General features: G+C 36.8%; 3 protein-coding genes across 5 annotated transcripts in view; 2 read left to right on the plus strand and 1 right to left on the minus strand.

Moving 5' to 3' along the window:
• The first annotated feature begins 903 nt into the window (after positions 1 to 903).
• Positions 904 to 7,253, plus strand: pix (ATP-binding cassette sub-family E member 1 pix). Its single transcript, XM_071680510.1, has 2 exons — positions 904 to 1,001; positions 4,416 to 7,253. Exon 2 carries the CDS (start codon positions 4,435 to 4,437, stop codon positions 6,286 to 6,288), a length of 1,854 nt encoding a protein of 617 aa, XP_071536611.1. The 5' UTR covers positions 904 to 1,001; positions 4,416 to 4,434; the 3' UTR covers positions 6,289 to 7,253.
• A 3,471-nt stretch (positions 7,254 to 10,724) lies between these two features.
• On the minus strand, positions 10,725 to 14,536 carry mRpL13 (mitochondrial ribosomal protein L13). 2 transcript variants are annotated; one of them, XM_071680512.1, is made up of 5 exons: positions 14,383 to 14,536; positions 13,749 to 13,872; positions 13,488 to 13,642; positions 11,813 to 11,902; positions 10,725 to 11,313 (listed from the first exon to the last, which is right to left on the minus strand). In XM_071680512.1, the coding sequence occupies exons 1-5, from the start codon at positions 14,404 to 14,406 to the stop codon at positions 11,170 to 11,172; spliced, it is 537 nt and encodes a 178-aa protein (XP_071536613.1). In that variant the 5' UTR covers positions 14,407 to 14,536; the 3' UTR covers positions 10,725 to 11,169. The 2 variants fall into 2 exon arrangements, with proteins under 2 accessions (XP_071536613.1, XP_071536612.1); XM_071680511.1 differs by having other exon boundaries at positions 14,143 to 14,530.
• A 74-nt stretch (positions 14,537 to 14,610) lies between these two features.
• Positions 14,611 to 16,616, plus strand: part of LOC139758753 (putative RNA-binding protein EEED8.10) — a 42,279-nt gene continuing 40,273 nt past the window's right edge. The window contains exon 1 of one of the 2 annotated variants that reach the window (XM_071680507.1): positions 14,611 to 14,730. The gene's annotated coding sequence lies outside the window, so the exon portion shown is untranslated. Of the gene's footprint in view, positions 14,731 to 15,591; positions 15,611 to 16,616 lie in introns of those variants that run through there. The other variant, XM_071680508.1, reaches the window with a different exon arrangement.

Raw genomic sequence — 16,616 nt, forward strand, 5'->3', positions numbered from 1 at the left:
AGGACTTTTTTTCTTGAAATTTTACAGGAGTTAATTTGTACTCAAGTGTATGACTGGTCTCATCATACAAAGGGAAATATTGATGAAATATGTAGAGAAAACATATTTATTTCTTGAGGTATTAGACTTAACAAATGAGAAATAACACTAGAGAAGATGAAGGGACACCTGATTGAAGCTTTCAAACTACTGAATGGCTTGGATAATACTGATTATCTCTTTTTGATGGCAGGGGACAACGGAAAGACAGGAAAGTACTTGTTAGAACTAATTAAACTAAGGCCTAGAACCAAATCAAATTAATAAATCTGATGCCAGTTGTAGACTGAAGTATGTTACCTGAGTGGACATTTTGATTGCTAGTAAAAATACCTTTGAAAATGACCATGTCAATAAAAAGACAGGTAATACTCGTCTTTATTGGTCCATAATTCCCTCTAAACATAAGTAGATCCAAAAGACAAAAGAAAGAAATCGGAATAACCAGTAAGATGATGTTCAAGGTATTATCAAAGATATACCTTTGGACTGAAGAAAGTGAAAAGATAATAAATCTCAAGAAAATGTACCATTAGTGAGCCGTTTCCTTTCTTGTTGGTCTATTTGAAGGAAATACCATCGGAAAGATGTATCAGCGGCTTTGAGCCGTATGATGAAGAATGTTATATAGTCCAGTACACTCAAACTTTTATAAAGATAAAACTATTACTGCAACAATTAGAATAAACGGCGAATTTGAAATTCGCGCTCAGTACAAAATTTCAATTAAAAGTATTTACAATTATCATTCGTATATTGACTTAATCAAGGGTTGGATACGCATGCAAACAAATTGATTGATATATGTATATATATGTATGTACCACACTCAGCCACAAATCTTTTTTCTTTTATTAGCAGATGCAATTTTCTGCAGTTTTTCCGGAGTGTCGCGTCATACCGTCCTTTCCCTCGCGGACCAGTGACGAAATCGTCTCAGCAGCTAGACTGTCTGTATTTAGGTGAGGAATTTCTATTTTTGTAAGAAATGAGTATTTTTATGATAATGTGATTACATAGGAGAAAGTTTGTGATCTGGGAGTTTGCTCGTTGACCATAGATTAATCTCCTGAGGGAAGGCGAGGGAGCCTTTTGGTACCCCTGGGGACTTGACAGCTGGCCGACCAACCTTAGGATACGAGCCACACGTGAAATTTCAAGCTTTTGGAAATGTATTTGATTTGATAATTAAGTGGAATTACGGGTGTGATTGATGTAAATTTTGGTTTTATAAAGAAAATAATTCGATTAAGTTTCAACACGATCAGCTTACAGTGGTTTACTGTGCTTGACACAACAGTATCCTAATTTTACCCTTAATTTGGTGGAGTTGGTTGTCCTCAAGCACTAACCCACATATCTGCCTCTTGTGTGGTTCTGGAACGATTAAAGTACCTGGCTGTATGATTGAGTAGTATTTTCCTCGAAGTGGTGATTATGCTAACTAGTCGGCATATGATAACCACTCACTAGTGGTTTAAACGTCATGTTGCCGACTATTTTACCAGATAACTTTTAACGTAACAGATGTTGACTGATCGCCATCAGTGGTTCAAATGCAATTTTCCTGACTGGTCGGCACAAGTGGGTCACATGTTATGTTGCCGACAAGTCGGCACCTGAGAGTTAAATATTATTATATCAACCAAATCTCAGTCATCAGACACAAGGTAACTGGCATTCCATTCCCTGGTTTAATAGTGACTTAACTTACCACACATGGCGTAACTTGTGGTTAGGTTAGCCGGCAAAGTAATAATTATCCAGTGATGGTGATTAGTTGGCAGCAGAAACACTTTTTCTGAGGAATCAAAGGGGCATGTAAAGGACTGATGCCAGCTGATCTACATTGGTGAGTCAGGAAATTTTGCTGACTGTTGAGCAGCTGGAGCTGATTATACACTGGTGGATCAGAGGCTGTCTTGACAAGTAGTTGGCATATAAGCCATTGCCTTGTTCACAAGTATTAGAAATGTGTAAATGAAGAATACAGTATTGCTTGCTTAATTCAGACGTAAATTATTCCAAATCGTGTAAGTGAAGGGTACAGCACTGCTTTAGCACCATTACTCTTGATACTGTTGGAATATGAATGATTGAGATAATTTATCAGTTTTGCTCATTATTGCTTATTTGCTATGGGAATCCAAACACTGAACTAGCATTACAGAACACACTCAGTATTCAGAGGTAAAAGTGATATGGGGTTAAATTGATGAATTGTAATGATAGTTTTCCAATGATAGGTTTTGGGTAACTTATTAGAAAAGGGGTTACACATGTTTTAGTTGATAAGATTTGATGCGGTTTCAGTGGATATCTTACACTTTTTAGAAATATATACTTTACTCTCTCTCTCTCTCTCTCTCTCTCTCTCTCTCTCTCTCTCTCTCTCTCTCTCTCTCCCCTCCATCATAGCTGCTACTCCCTTAAGGTGAAGTAAAGTTCCCACAAAGTGGGTAGGGCTTTTAAACAGTACACTGCTCTACTTCCATTTCACTTCAGTTGAAGAATAGATTGGTTACAGGTCAGCTGTACCACGAACAAGAGTCATCTATAATGTCCTGAAGTAATTTGCTTTTGGTTTTTAAATTGATACACAAATCTGGTAAGGTCAGTACAGTGTCAAAGTGTGGAATGGACATATATTGTTATCCATTGCCCCTCCTGTTTCAGTCGTATTATAGAAAAACTGAAACAAATCAGATTATTTACCCTATTGTCAGTTACATAATTTTCCTGCATTGTTAAGGAAATGATGAAACCATTCTTTTTGTGGGAAATGGCACCTTTTAAATGAAATTCTGCTTAACTGAAGTATTGCTGTTCATACATAATGCTACATATACTCAATGCAGCAAGATATGATCAGTCATAGATATTTCATAATGGTTATTTAGTTGAAAAAAAAAAGATTTCAACGATAACAGGTGATTGTTACTTTTTTTGGTAGTTACTTTTTATTTTTGCTCGGCATCACTATTACCTTTGAATGTTGACTGATTGTTCTGCAGTCATAGTATAGTGTATGGAGAACAAACTAGAAGTTGAGTATGATATGGAGCATTTTATTTTATTGAATGAATATGAATTGAATAAGGTGATATTTACGTATATCAGGGAAAATATGGAGTTAGTGTAAAAGTAGTTATTGTAATACTCTTGTAGAATATCAAGAGAACCTGAGAAAACCTCACCTGGTAGCCAGAATGATGGTAGAAATATTCCATTATGTTCATGTTCCTCTTCTGCTAAGGATCATGCCATGTTTTCTGTTTACATCCAGTGCCATGTTCTAAGCGCATTTTCATAAGTGTGCCTGGTATAGTCCACTTTTTCCGATTTATTGGTGTTGATATAATTTGGTCTATGCAGTTGATACTGTACAGTGACAAGGATAAATGGAAATATTTTAAAAAGGATGTGAAAATTTGCCGAATTTTTGGTAGGAAAAGTCTTTTATATGTAGCATTTTTTCCATAAAATTATGGTTTGATATTATCAAGGAAACATTGCTCATATATAAAGATATGTTAAGTGTCAGGCAGATTTTTTTTAATTTAATAAGTTTTATGTTTTGTGCTATTCATTTATTGTTTTACTTTGGTAGTGTTGGTTGGTGTGAACAAGAGTCAGATTTCCTAATAGTTGTGGTCAGTTTATTTCCATCGAAATTTGAAATCATTGTAACATTTATCATGACAAGAGAAAATTTTGCTTGAAGTTGATGTATAGGTGTTTTTGATACAAGTTGAGGTGGTGTTGCCAGTGCTTGCCAGACCTTGACAACACTGCATCTGATAATTTTACAGACTTATAATTTTGGTATTATAAAAGGCTTATCAGTTAATCACTGATTATAATGAGAAAATGTTAATATAGGATTTGAAACATTAATAAGCATTAGTAAATTATTTGATGTACGTGAAATGAATGACAAAATATGTGTACCTTAGTGGCAACTGAACACTTTAGCCTTACTCGTGCACATTATCAGAGTAATGGTAGTTAATGACATATACATCTGAAGTATTTTTTTGGTTTTGTTTTATGAATATATTTGATATTGTAAGATAAATTTTGTTTACAACTCAAAACCTGAGATTCACAGACCTAGAAAGGAAACCAAAGTGAGGAATTAAGGAGTTTATATGCTCCTTGTGAATGCAGAGAAAAGCCTTCATAATAGATTTCTGTACGGTAAATTTTACCCGTATTGTTTATAACGTTTATGTTAATATGACTATCGAACTTTTTCCATAATTCTATATGTATAGTATTAGTTAATATTTTTCATGTTCATTTTGTTTTGTAATGGGTAGTGAAAACTTGAAGAAAATTAAATTGGGTTTAATGGAGCCTCTTATTTCTTGCAGTTACTGACTTGCTGTCAAGATGCCTCCCCGCAAGAAGCAGGATGACACTGAGAAACAAACCCGTATTGCTATTGTCAATACAGAGAAATGCAAGCCGAAACGATGCCGGCAGGAATGTAAAAAATCTTGCCCAGTGGTGCGAATGGGTAAGCTCTGTATTGAAGTTACACCAAATGACAAGATGGCAGCCATCAGTGAAGAACTTTGCATAGGTTGTGGCATTTGTGTGAAGAAGTGTCCTTTTGAAGCCATCATGATTATCAATTTGCCTAGTAACCTTGAGAAGGAAACTGTCCATCGATACAACAAGAATTCTTTTAAACTTCATCGATTGCCTGTCCCTCGCCGTGGTGAAGTTCTTGGACTTGTGGGTACCAATGGCATAGGAAAATCCACAGCTTTGAAGATCTTGGCTGGGAAACTGAAGCCTAATTTAGGACAGTTTGCAGATCCTCCAGACTGGACTGAAATTCTCACATACTTTCGAGGCAATGAGTTACAGAACTACTTCACCCGTATCTTGGAGGATGACTTAAAGGCCATTATCAAGCCTCAGTATGTTGACCAAATTCCAAAGGCTGTTAAAGGTTCTGTAAAAGATCTTCTTAACAAAAAGAATGATATGAGTAACTTGGAAGAGATGCTGAGTATCCTAGATCTTCGGAATGTCCTTGGTCGTAACATTGAAGATCTCTCAGGTGGTGAGCTTCAGAGGTTTGCCATTGCCATGGTTTGCATCCAGAATGCTAACATTTACATGTATGATGAACCTTCCTCTTATCTAGATGTAAAGCAACGTTTGAATGCTTCCCGTGCCATACGTTCCATGGTAAAGGCTGATAATTATGTGGTGGTTGTAGAGCATGACTTAGCTGTCTTGGACTACCTGTCAGATTTTATCTGTTGTTTGTATGGCCAGCCAGGTGCATATGGTGTAGTCACTGTACCATTCTCTGTTAGAGAAGGTATAAATGTTTTTCTTGATGGTTTTGTACCAACAGAAAATCTACGATTCAGAGAAGAATCTTTAATTTTCAAGGTCTCAGATCAGTTGAGTGAAGAAGAAATCAAGAGGATGTGTCGTTTTAAGTATCCAAAAATGATGAAGAAAATGGGTGAATTTCATTTGACTGTTGATGCAGGTAACTTTACTGACTCTGAGATCATGGTGCTCCTGGGGGAGAATGGCACTGGAAAGACTACCTTTATTAGGATGCTTGCTGGCAGGCTAGAACCTGAGGAAGGAAAGTCAGAATTGCCAGAGTTACACATTTCGTACAAACCTCAAAAGATCAGTCCAAAAAGTCAGTCCACGGTCCGCCAGCTGTTGCATGACAAAATCCGTGATGCATATATACATCCTCAGTTTGTAACAGATGTCATGAAGCCAATGAGGATTGAAGAGCTGTTTGATCAAGAGGTTCAGCATTTGTCTGGAGGAGAGTTGCAACGTGTAGCATTAACCCTGTGCTTGGGAAGCCCTGCTGAAGTATACCTCATTGATGAACCTTCGGCATACTTGGACTCAGAGCAGCGTTTGGCAGCTGCCAAGGTGATTAAGCGTTTCATCATGCATTCTAAAAAAACTGCTTTTGTTGTTGAGCATGACTTTATTATGGCCACATATCTTGCTGATAGGGTGATAGTATTTGAAGGCTCACCATCTGTAAAAACCATTGCAAATGCACCCCAGACACTGGTATCAGGGATGAACAAGTTCTTGGAAATGCTTGGCATTACCTTCCGCCGTGATCCTAACAACTTTAGACCGCGCATTAATAAGGATTGCAGCCAGAAGGACTCTGAGCAGAAGAACTCAGGAAATTACTTCTTCCTTGATACGGAAACTAAAGGTGAAGGAAAACAGAACTGAGGGTTACCATAGTGGTGCTTGTGAAAAATTTTAAAATGCAGCTCCGGCCCCAGGCCATAAATTTTGAGCCATGCAGTGCTTATGTATTAGGATGTGGAGGAGAAAATTGTTTTAGGTGCATAACATCACAGTTCACCAGTCATAACCATTCTGGCTGGGAGGAGGTGCTGGGGGTGTTTAATACTGCTGCAGTCTGCCTGTTCTACAATAATCATCCTCTCTAATTTATATTAAATATATTTATATGGTTACTTTCTTTCTATTCATAGATCTTACCTCAAAATTCTGAATTTTACCTCAGACAAAATTCTGAAAGTGGATAATGAATAGTAATGAAAAGCAGGTTAACTTCTCAAAGATGTAATGGTGCTGAAGTATCTTTTTGGAGAAAAGGTACCAGGAATCCATCTTATTATGTAGTATCTAACATTTCCAAGGAGTAATTCTTATCATGAAAGAAAATGACAATAGGTTTGTGGTAAATTGGATATTTAATGCCACAGTATGAGGACCCATGATGTAGCAGGAAGGATGGTGCAGCACGTAACCACCTACCTCCTGTGCCCAGCCCTCTTTGTCTCCTACTCCTGTTTGTGGCTTTTTGCTGCACTTTTCCATCACATGTATAATCAAGGCTAGATAATACCCTGTCAAGAACATAGGGATCCTATGGTAAATTATTTCTGATAAGTATAAAAATGCTGTTGGTTATCTTGGTAAGTAATTTTTGCTATGTGGTATGATGGAATATTTGTCATGAGGCCCCGGCTTAATGTACTGATGGGATAGTATTGCTTTGAAAATGAGTTATTAATCATGGTCAGTAAGATTAGGTGCAGGGGGGCAAAGAGAGGGCTGCATTATTCATAATTCATTTCATTTCATCAGTTTGATGTAATTTATAAGTGGTCCAATTATTGTTATATTTATACAGAGAGGGCAGTAATAAAAAAAGGCAGAATGAATATTTGTGCACATTCTTACCTCTTACATGATGTAGGAAATGCTGTAATGTTAATGCAGCTCATCGCAATTCATATTTATTTTATACTTATTCACTGTCTACCGCATTTACAAGGTAGCGCAAGGAAACAGATGAAAGAATGGCCTAACCCACCCACATACACATGCTTGTACATAAATGCCCACACATGCACATGTGCATACCTGTACATTTCAACGTATATATACATATACACATGCAGACATATATATATACATGTACACACATACTTGCTGCCCCCATCCATTCCCGTCACCACCCTCCCAACATATGAAACGGCACCCCCCCTCCATGCGCGCGCGTGAGGTAGCACCAGGAAAAGACAACAAAGGCCACATTCGTTCACACTGTCTCGAGCTGTCGTGTAATGTACTGAAACCACAGCTCCCTTTCCACATCCAGGCCCCACAAAATTTTCCTTGGTTTACCCCAGACGCTTCACATGCCCTGGTTCAATCCATTGACAGCGTGCCAACCCTGGTATACCACATCGCTCCAGTTCATATTTTATACATCTATTGCAATCATTACCATCAAAAGTATACAGACTTTGGAAATGCTAGACCTCAAAGCAACTGGACAATAATCAGAGATGTTAGAACAGACACTTCTTAGCGATGGGATGTGCCAATTCATGCTTCCAAGAAGGGAATCCTTTGGTTTTTAAGCAAAGGGAATAGACGAGCAAGCATAGGTGCAAGTTCAGAGCACACACTTTCAGCTCATGGAGATGGATGCCATCAGGACCTAAGCCTTGCTTCTCTCCAGAGAAAGAAGCACTTTATGGGGAATTCAAAAGGAGATTAGAGGAAGGGACACAGGATTAGTAAGTGGAGCATCAGGCGGTGAAGGAATTTCAGTCATCCAAATTAGATATAGAGGAGAATTAGGAACCTAAGAGAGTTGATTTGTCTATTGGATAGACAGCTGTAATACCATTAGAATGGAAAAATGAAGGAAAGGTAGAGCACAGATGTTTGTTAGCAATGTCCCCAGCTAAAGACCAAAAAGACCTACCAGTCGATGACGAGGGGTGGTTATAGAGTTCAGTGTTAGGTTGTGAAAATACTGACATAAATGAAGTAGTTAATAAGTTAAAAAATCACATTTTAATACATTACCAATAAAAAAATATGTAAATCAAAACTATGCCAAATGTGTAGAGATTGTTAGATTATTTATATGAAATTTACTCTGCTGCAAATATGTTAAATCTGCAGAATTCATTTTTTCATGTATGTAGATTTTATCAGATTGGGGAAGAGCAGTGTGGTTTCAGAAGTGGTAGAGGATGTGTGGATCAGGTGTTTGCTTTGAAGAATGTATGTGAGAAATACTTAGAAAAGCAAATGGATTTGTATGTAGCATTTATGGATCTGGAGAAGGCATATGATAAGAGTTGATAGAGATGCTCTGTGGAAGGTATTAAGAATATATGGTGTGAGAGGCAAGTTGTTAGAAGCAGTGAAAAGTTTTTATCGAGGATGTAAGGCATGTGTACGTGTAGGAAGAGAGGAGAGTGATTGGTTCTCAGTGAATGTAGGTTTGCGGCAGGGGTGTGTGATGTCTCCATGGTTGTTTAATTTATGGATGGGGTTGTTAGGGAGGTGAATGCAAGAGTTTTGGAAAGAGGGGCAAATATGAAGTCTGTTGGGGATGAGAGAGCTTGGGAAGTGAGTCAGTTGTTGTTTGTTGATGATACAGCGCTGGTGGCTGATTCATGTGAGAAACTGCAGAAGCTGGTGACTGAGTTTGGTAAAGTGTGTGAAAGAAGAAAGTTAAGAGTAAATGTGAATAAGAGCAAGGTTATTAGGTACAGTAGGGTTGAGGGTCAAGTCAATTGGGAGGTAAGTTTGAATGGAGAAAAACTGGAGGAAGTAAAGTGTTTTAGATATCTGGGAGTGGATCTGGCAGTGGATGGAACCATGGAAGTGGATCGTAGGGTGGGGGAGGGGGCGAAAATCCTGGGAGCCTTGAAGAATGTGTGGAAGTCGAGAACATTATCTCGGAAAGCAAAAATGGGTATGTTTGAAGGAATAGTAGCTCCAACAATGTTGTATGGTTGCGAGGCGTGGGCTGTGGATAGAGTTGTGCGCAGGAGGATGGATGTGCTGGAAATGAGATGTTTGAGGACAATGTGTGGTGTGAGGTGGTTTGATCGAGTAAGTAATGTAAGGGTAAGAGAGATGTGTGGAAATAAAAAGAACGTGGTTGAGAGAGCAGAAGAGGGTGTTTTGAAATGGTTTGGGCACATGGAGAGAATGAGTGAGGAAAGATTGACCAAGAGGATATATATGTCGGAGGTGGAGGGAACGAGGAGAAGTGGGAGACCAAATTGGAGGTGGAAGGATGGAGTGAAAAAAATTTTGTGTGATCGGGGCCTGAACATGCAGGAGGGTGAAAGGAGGGCAAGGAATAGAGTGAATTGGATCGATGTGGTATACCGGGGTTGATGTGCTGTCAGTGGATTGAATCGGGGCATGTGAAGCGTCTGGGGTAAACCATGGAAAGCCGTGTAGGTATGTATATTTGCGTGTGTGGACGTATGTATATACATGTGTATGGGGGTGGGTTGGGCCATTTCTTTCGTCTGTTTCCTTGCGCTACCTCGCAAACGCGGGAGACAGCAAAAAAAAAAAAAAATTTATCAAATGGAGAAAATATATATATCAAACAGAACCTGGTAAGTTGATAGTAATTTGGCTTGTGGACAAAAAAATTATGGTACAAAGGATGAGGGAAGGAACGTACCATGATAGACAATATATGTTTAAAGTAAGAAAGTTAGTGCATGAAAATAAATATCTCGGAAGGATGAATAAAACTGAGATTAAGAACCTAATGTGGGAAGTAAATATGGAAAAAGAATTTTTAGGCATAGGAAGCAAGCTGTTTAAGAATTTTTAGGCATAGGAAGCAAGCTGTTTCATCAGCTTGAAAAAGAAAGAATCATTATTGAGTGTGGAACAGATATAAGGGAGAAGAAATACTACAAACAAGGTGAGAAGGATGATAGTGCACATAAAAAAGTGAAAAGTAAAAGAGTATCTTGAGAAAGGTATGAAAATTTTGTATACAATAATGAGCTTGTATTGGGAAACGTGATGAATGTATTTTTGTGAAATGTGAGTGGACCAGAAAATCAAGGGAAACTGTAACAAGAGATGGAGGCTAAAGAGATTGCTTTGAAGAAAAAACTCAGGGTGATGCATTGGATATGAGAATTTATACAGAGGGATTAGAGGTCAGAAGAGTGCAGAACATGTATGAGTAGGAAGATATTACACAGAAGGTAAAAAGAGCAGATACAGGGGCATAGTTACGTAGACTCTTGCTGTGGCAACCACCTTAAGGGAGTTCCAGCTGGAACAGGCATCAGATAAATAGAAAGACTGTAATCAATGAATAAGGGGCACATAACGAATAAAAAGTATTTTTTTTATACACAATTCTTTTATTACAAATATTTACAGGTCAAAATGCATTCTATAATTTTTCATATTGCAGCAATTATACATTTACATACTTTGGAGAAGGTGGTAGGGGTTGACTGAACACGATTATCAGTGCTAGAACTAACTGAACATTCTCACCATTTTGTGATGACAAACACTTTCTAGACTTTTGGGTTAAATCTACATATATCATCCAGCATGAATTTGGGAAAATACATCACGATAGTGACACATTAATTTAACAAGTTCAGTATATCAAGTTCAGTATATCTTTGGAGATAATGACAACATAGCCATGGGAAACATTATGCATCTTTTCCATTATGAAAACATATGTAATAAATATAAAAGTTGAGAAAATGAATAATCTTATCTAATTCTTTAAGCAACTGATTTTCATCAGTGACCATTAAAACATCAAAGTTACTGAATGACATGCTCCTTAGGCCAATCAAATATTTTTGGAAAATTAACAACTTCCTCTTCTGGGTAATGGTCAAGACGTTTAGGAACTTGGCGCACTTGACGCATCTGAGCAGATATGTTTTCCAAGATTTTGTCAGGTACCTGTGAAGGGAAAATGTGTAAAGTGATGTGGGCATACACTTTTATACAGTAAATATGAATTTTTGGAGCAATGCAGAAATTATAGAGGTGGACAAAAAGTATAACAGAAAAGATAAAGCCACATTGTAATCCTACAAGTGATAATGAGTAGGGCTATGAAGGAAGAAAACCCATCAAAACCTCTATCTTCCCTTAAATAAAAAACTTGGAGACAATTTAACAGAGCTTCATATTACAGGTTTTTGTCTAATGGACAGGAAAATCTATATAATGGTCATTACAAAATAGTTTAATAAAAAAGAATCAAATGAAGGAAATGAACCGAAAAAATTTACTTGCAATCATCTTTGAATTATTCCTTCTGCTGTTTACCAAACCTGCATTATGGATGTTATGTACACAGAAGACGACGGTCAAGTTTATGTATGTACATTACACACTAACAATGTATCAACATCCTATCACAAATATAAAATTTCAGACACTAAACCAAGCATACCTTCTCATTTGGAAATATGTGCAGTCTAGCCATTTGTCCTCTTCTGAGCAGATTTTTATCTAACGTATTGTAAACAGCTTTCCTGAGTATCTGGAATGCCGCAGAAAATTTACAAATGACTTTAAAGTACAAAGAATGAGTATATCACTGACTTATTCTATGTTTTCCCAGAGTATGAGGTTCATGCAGAAACTCATACAGCAGTTTTTGTGAACTTTTCTGAATTCCTTCATATAATAATCTAAATGATAAGAAACAATTTTAAGGTTCAGGGAAAATATGCAAAAAATAAGTAACATTTATCTATAAGCCTGAAATATATTTACAACTGAAAAAAATTTGCAGGTTTTTGTAATATGAAAATTTCGAAGTAGACTGAGGCATGGTTATAAGAATGAGAAACAGTGACCTATAATGATGCATAAGTTCAATTATGAGAGAACATGGGTGCATCAACTGCATATTTGCACTAAGACTGTAAAGTTTACAACAAATACAGTACTTTAGCAGGTGTCTTCATATAACACATGTATCACACACATATTTTGCGATAGTAACATTTAAGAATTAATGCACAAACTCTTAGAAGAACACTACTGATAAACCCATGTAAGTCGAAAATTTGTAAGTCTGGAGCATCTTTACAGCAATATACTTTTACTTTCATAATGAAATATTGAAAGTTTTTTATTCCTAATGTATTTCATAACGACAAAGGAAAATGATTTGGGATTTATATCCAACCAGTGGGAAGGTGGCATGGCTTATAATCACAAGCTCATACTCCAAGGGTAAAGGTCACCTTGCTTCATTTATGGTTGAGAAATAAGTTAATCTCATTCATCATGTGATATGAATATTAACGGGTATTTTGGGTTCAGTGAAAATTTTGTTATTCCTCACAAGAACTTTACCTGCTGAAATGTGGTTCTAAAGATTTTGGTTAGTTTTGATATTCAAAATCACTGGCTGATTACCAAGCATTCTTTTCAGTTAATAATGAAAGTACCATTATTTTGAGATTTCATGAAGTTCCAGTTTATGGGCATCCTACAAATAACTGCCAATAATTTTTTTCATAAACCATTACAAATATGGTAAATCTAGGTTTCTAGATTTAATATAAAACAGGAAAATATTCTCTAGTATATAGCATATAGGCAAAACCAAGCTATTAAGAAGGCAAAATTATTACAATATATGAAAATTATTTAGATAACAGTATCCATGATTTTAGTGAAAAATGAAAGCCATTTTTTTGCATAGTTTTTATTTTCTTGACTAATCCTTTTTTTGCATTGTGTAATCACATTCAAAATACCATACAAATTGTGAAGTACTGATCAACCATTTAAAACTATATAAACAATCAGTCAACTGAAGCATAAAAAAAACTGATTTCACAGTGTCAAAAATTTTTAAACATTTAAGATTTTGTGTAAAATTGATTAAAATAAGAACAAAAGAGATTTTGCTCTAACCTTGACTGACCAATTTGAATATCTGCTTTATATGTTAAAAAAAATACTGATCTTTCTGTTATTTGCAAACATCTTGATGAGAAAAAGGGTGGAATAAGATATCCGCAGCATTATGCGAGAATTATTTTTTATTCAGAAAACATTGAATTTACCTTAAAATGTAGAGAAGCATAAAAATCAAATCTAAGACTTACCATAGTAGGGTCAATCTGATGAAGTTCCCATGCTAAAGTCCAAGATGCTCCTTTAGCATAGCCAGTATGATGAAAGTATACACGTTTTTCCCATTCTATCCCAGGGAGGGCTATATCTTGTGAATTTATAACTACAACATGGTCTCCACAGTCACCTACCAAATTAAAAATAACTTCAGACATATGAAATTCCCTGATTGTCTATCATAATACATCATGTTAATAATCAAATATATACATTAGTAAAATAATCACACTTACTTAGGGGATGATATATAGGCTTGCTTCTTCCACTGAGGTATTTCTTTATCTTCTCTGCTGAATGAAATGGATTCTGCCACTTGGCATCATACAAGTACCACATTCTTCCAAATGTTGCCCATTGCTAAAAATAATGATAATTTACATTAAAAGATATACAAAACATTTACATCTATTTACCATCATCAACTCCATGGGGTTTAACAAAAGTGATACAAATGAACACTTTACATTCTGAACTTGAGATAAGGCACCCAATTTCTCTTTCAACACAAAATCCTCACATATAACTGTATTCCCAGACCACTATATCAATAAACCAGTATCACTTAATATCCAAGCGTTTAATGCACTGCAGAGCTAAACCTGACTTATCCTAAAGAATTATAATTACCCAATAATAAATGGCCAGTGACTGCATATTTTGACGTCTAACGGCGTGATGACTCAGTGATGGACTGGCCTCTATGACTGGCATTATTTTAGACCCTTGTCAAAATATATTTCATTAAGCCTAACACTGTCTCAAGAAATATATATTTTTTTCTGAAATACAATCTCTTGTAGCTCCTTGCACCCATTAACAGAAACTCAACTAGCCACGAACCGTAGCTTCTCCATTGTTTAGACTAACCTGAACCCTTTTCGCCGCCGACATTTTTCTAAACTAACGCAAAAAACACGTCATGTAAAGATAACCATCAAGGAAATACAAAAAGGTATCTATGGTTCACTAGACTATGTAAGATGAGACAACATCGGCCACCACTTGAATAAGGACTAGTGTGTCTATGTTGCCAGAGGAAGGAAAGGGAAACTAAAGACAGAAGAGCATCGTATGTATAGAGTTACGGGTGACGGTGTGGGATCCAGGCGTGCGTGAGACCCCCGCACGTACTCTGCTCTCCCTACCTAGTTCCTACCCACTGCCGCATTGTAAGACAGCTGCTTCACAGTAGCACTCGTTCGTCTGGTGTTTGGAGTAAGTCTTCATGGTTGTTTCTTATTTTTTTTTTTCCAGGAGAATGGCTACTTTGTATAGCGTGATCTAGGCATGTGTGGGATGTGCGTGGCATTACACTTTGCAAGGTGTCACCCCCTCAGTAATGTAGAGTAGCAGTGAATTGCATGCTGGATTGGATGTTTATCGTCGTTAATAGGGTGTTCAACGGTTATGACCAGATACTGTTTTTGATAAATGCGTTTCACAATTCCCCCCTGTAGTTTGTCAGATTAAAGCGTTGAAATATGTTTCGTATTTACAGGCATACACGCGTTTCTCATACTCATTTCTAAACATTTTTTGAGTTCATTATTGTTTTTTCTGAAATTTCTCGGATCTTGTTCCCTTTACGTGATTGCGAATTGTTTTTAGGTATTTGAACGTAACGGATAATGAAAGTGAAAATTCCTGATCTAGAGGTGCAAACTTGTGTGTTTCTTATTTGTCAGGTTATTAAGCTGTGGCAGATTCCTAAAAAAAATACCATTTGGCCGACTTTGTTTTTCAAAGTAGTTGTTTTGTTGAATATGTCACTATGTCATCTGTGAGTCAAGTGACACAAGTATGCTAATGTAATTGCTATTTTCATCAAGTATCTTGTTCAGTATTTCCGAAGAATTGGCCACCTCTAGGTTAAGTTATTAAAGGCTTAATGGGAGATGGGAAAGCCCACCGTGTTAGGAAATGAGTTTTGATTCAAGTGTTCTAACTCTAAACTCTATAGTCTTGATAAAGTTTCAGTCTATGAACACCACAGAGATGATAAATGGATTTGAAAGAAACGCATTTTAATGGATTCTTTATAGTTAGTAGTGCAAAATACCAATTTAGGGGCACCACAAAGTGACAAGGATGTAAGGTAGGTTATTGTACTTTGTATTCTCAGCTAATTGATTGATACCAAAGGAGAATGGTTTAATACATTATTTTCCTAATGAGTAAGTGAGAGTTATGATAAGTAAAAGTGAAATGCCATTATTGAATAACAGAGCCAGTGAAAATTGCTTATATCATGTAGAGGCTGAGATTTACCATAATATACTTGGAATATATCAAAGATGGTTATCATATTCCTACCATATTGGTTGCATGCATCTGTAGCAAGTAGATGTAAGAGACATGGACATGGGACCATGGAAGTGGAAGTGTCATTGTGTGGACGACAGAGCTAAGATTCTGGGAGCAATGAAGAATGTGTGGAGAGTTTGTTGTCTAGGAGGGCAAAAAATATGCATGTTTGAAGATACAGTAGTCTCATCAATATTATTTATGGGCTATAGATGAGGATGTGCTGAGGAGTATGTTTTGGTAATGAAATGTTTGACTATGTGATGAGTGGTGATGACACCATATTTTTTCTTTTTTTTTTACCTGTATATGTATAAATATATATTTTTATTGTATTTAGTTGCTGTCTCCTGTGTTAGCGAGGTAGCGCAAGGAAACAGACAAAAGAATAGCCCAACCCACCGATATATAAAATATATATATATTTTTTATTTTTTTTATTATACTTTGTCGCTGTCTCCCGCATTTGCGAGGTAGCGCAAGGAAACAGATGAAAGAAATGGCCCAACCCCCCCCATACACGTGTATATACATATGTCCACACACGCAAATATACATACCTACACAGCTTTCCATGGTTTACCCCAGACGCTTCACATGCCCTGATTCAATCCACTGACAGCACGTCAACCTCGGTATACCACATCGATCCAATTCACTCTATTCCTTGCCCTCCTTTCACCCTCCTGCATGTTCAGGCCCTGATCACACAAAATATTTTTACTCCATCTTTCCACCTCCAATTTGGTCTCCCACTTCTCCTCGTTCCCTCCACCTCCGACACATATATCCTCTTG

This window comes from Panulirus ornatus, chromosome 31 (assembly GCF_036320965.1).
Source record: "Panulirus ornatus isolate Po-2019 chromosome 31, ASM3632096v1, whole genome shotgun sequence".
NCBI classification, from domain to species: Eukaryota; Metazoa; Arthropoda; class Malacostraca; order Decapoda; family Palinuridae; genus Panulirus; species Panulirus ornatus.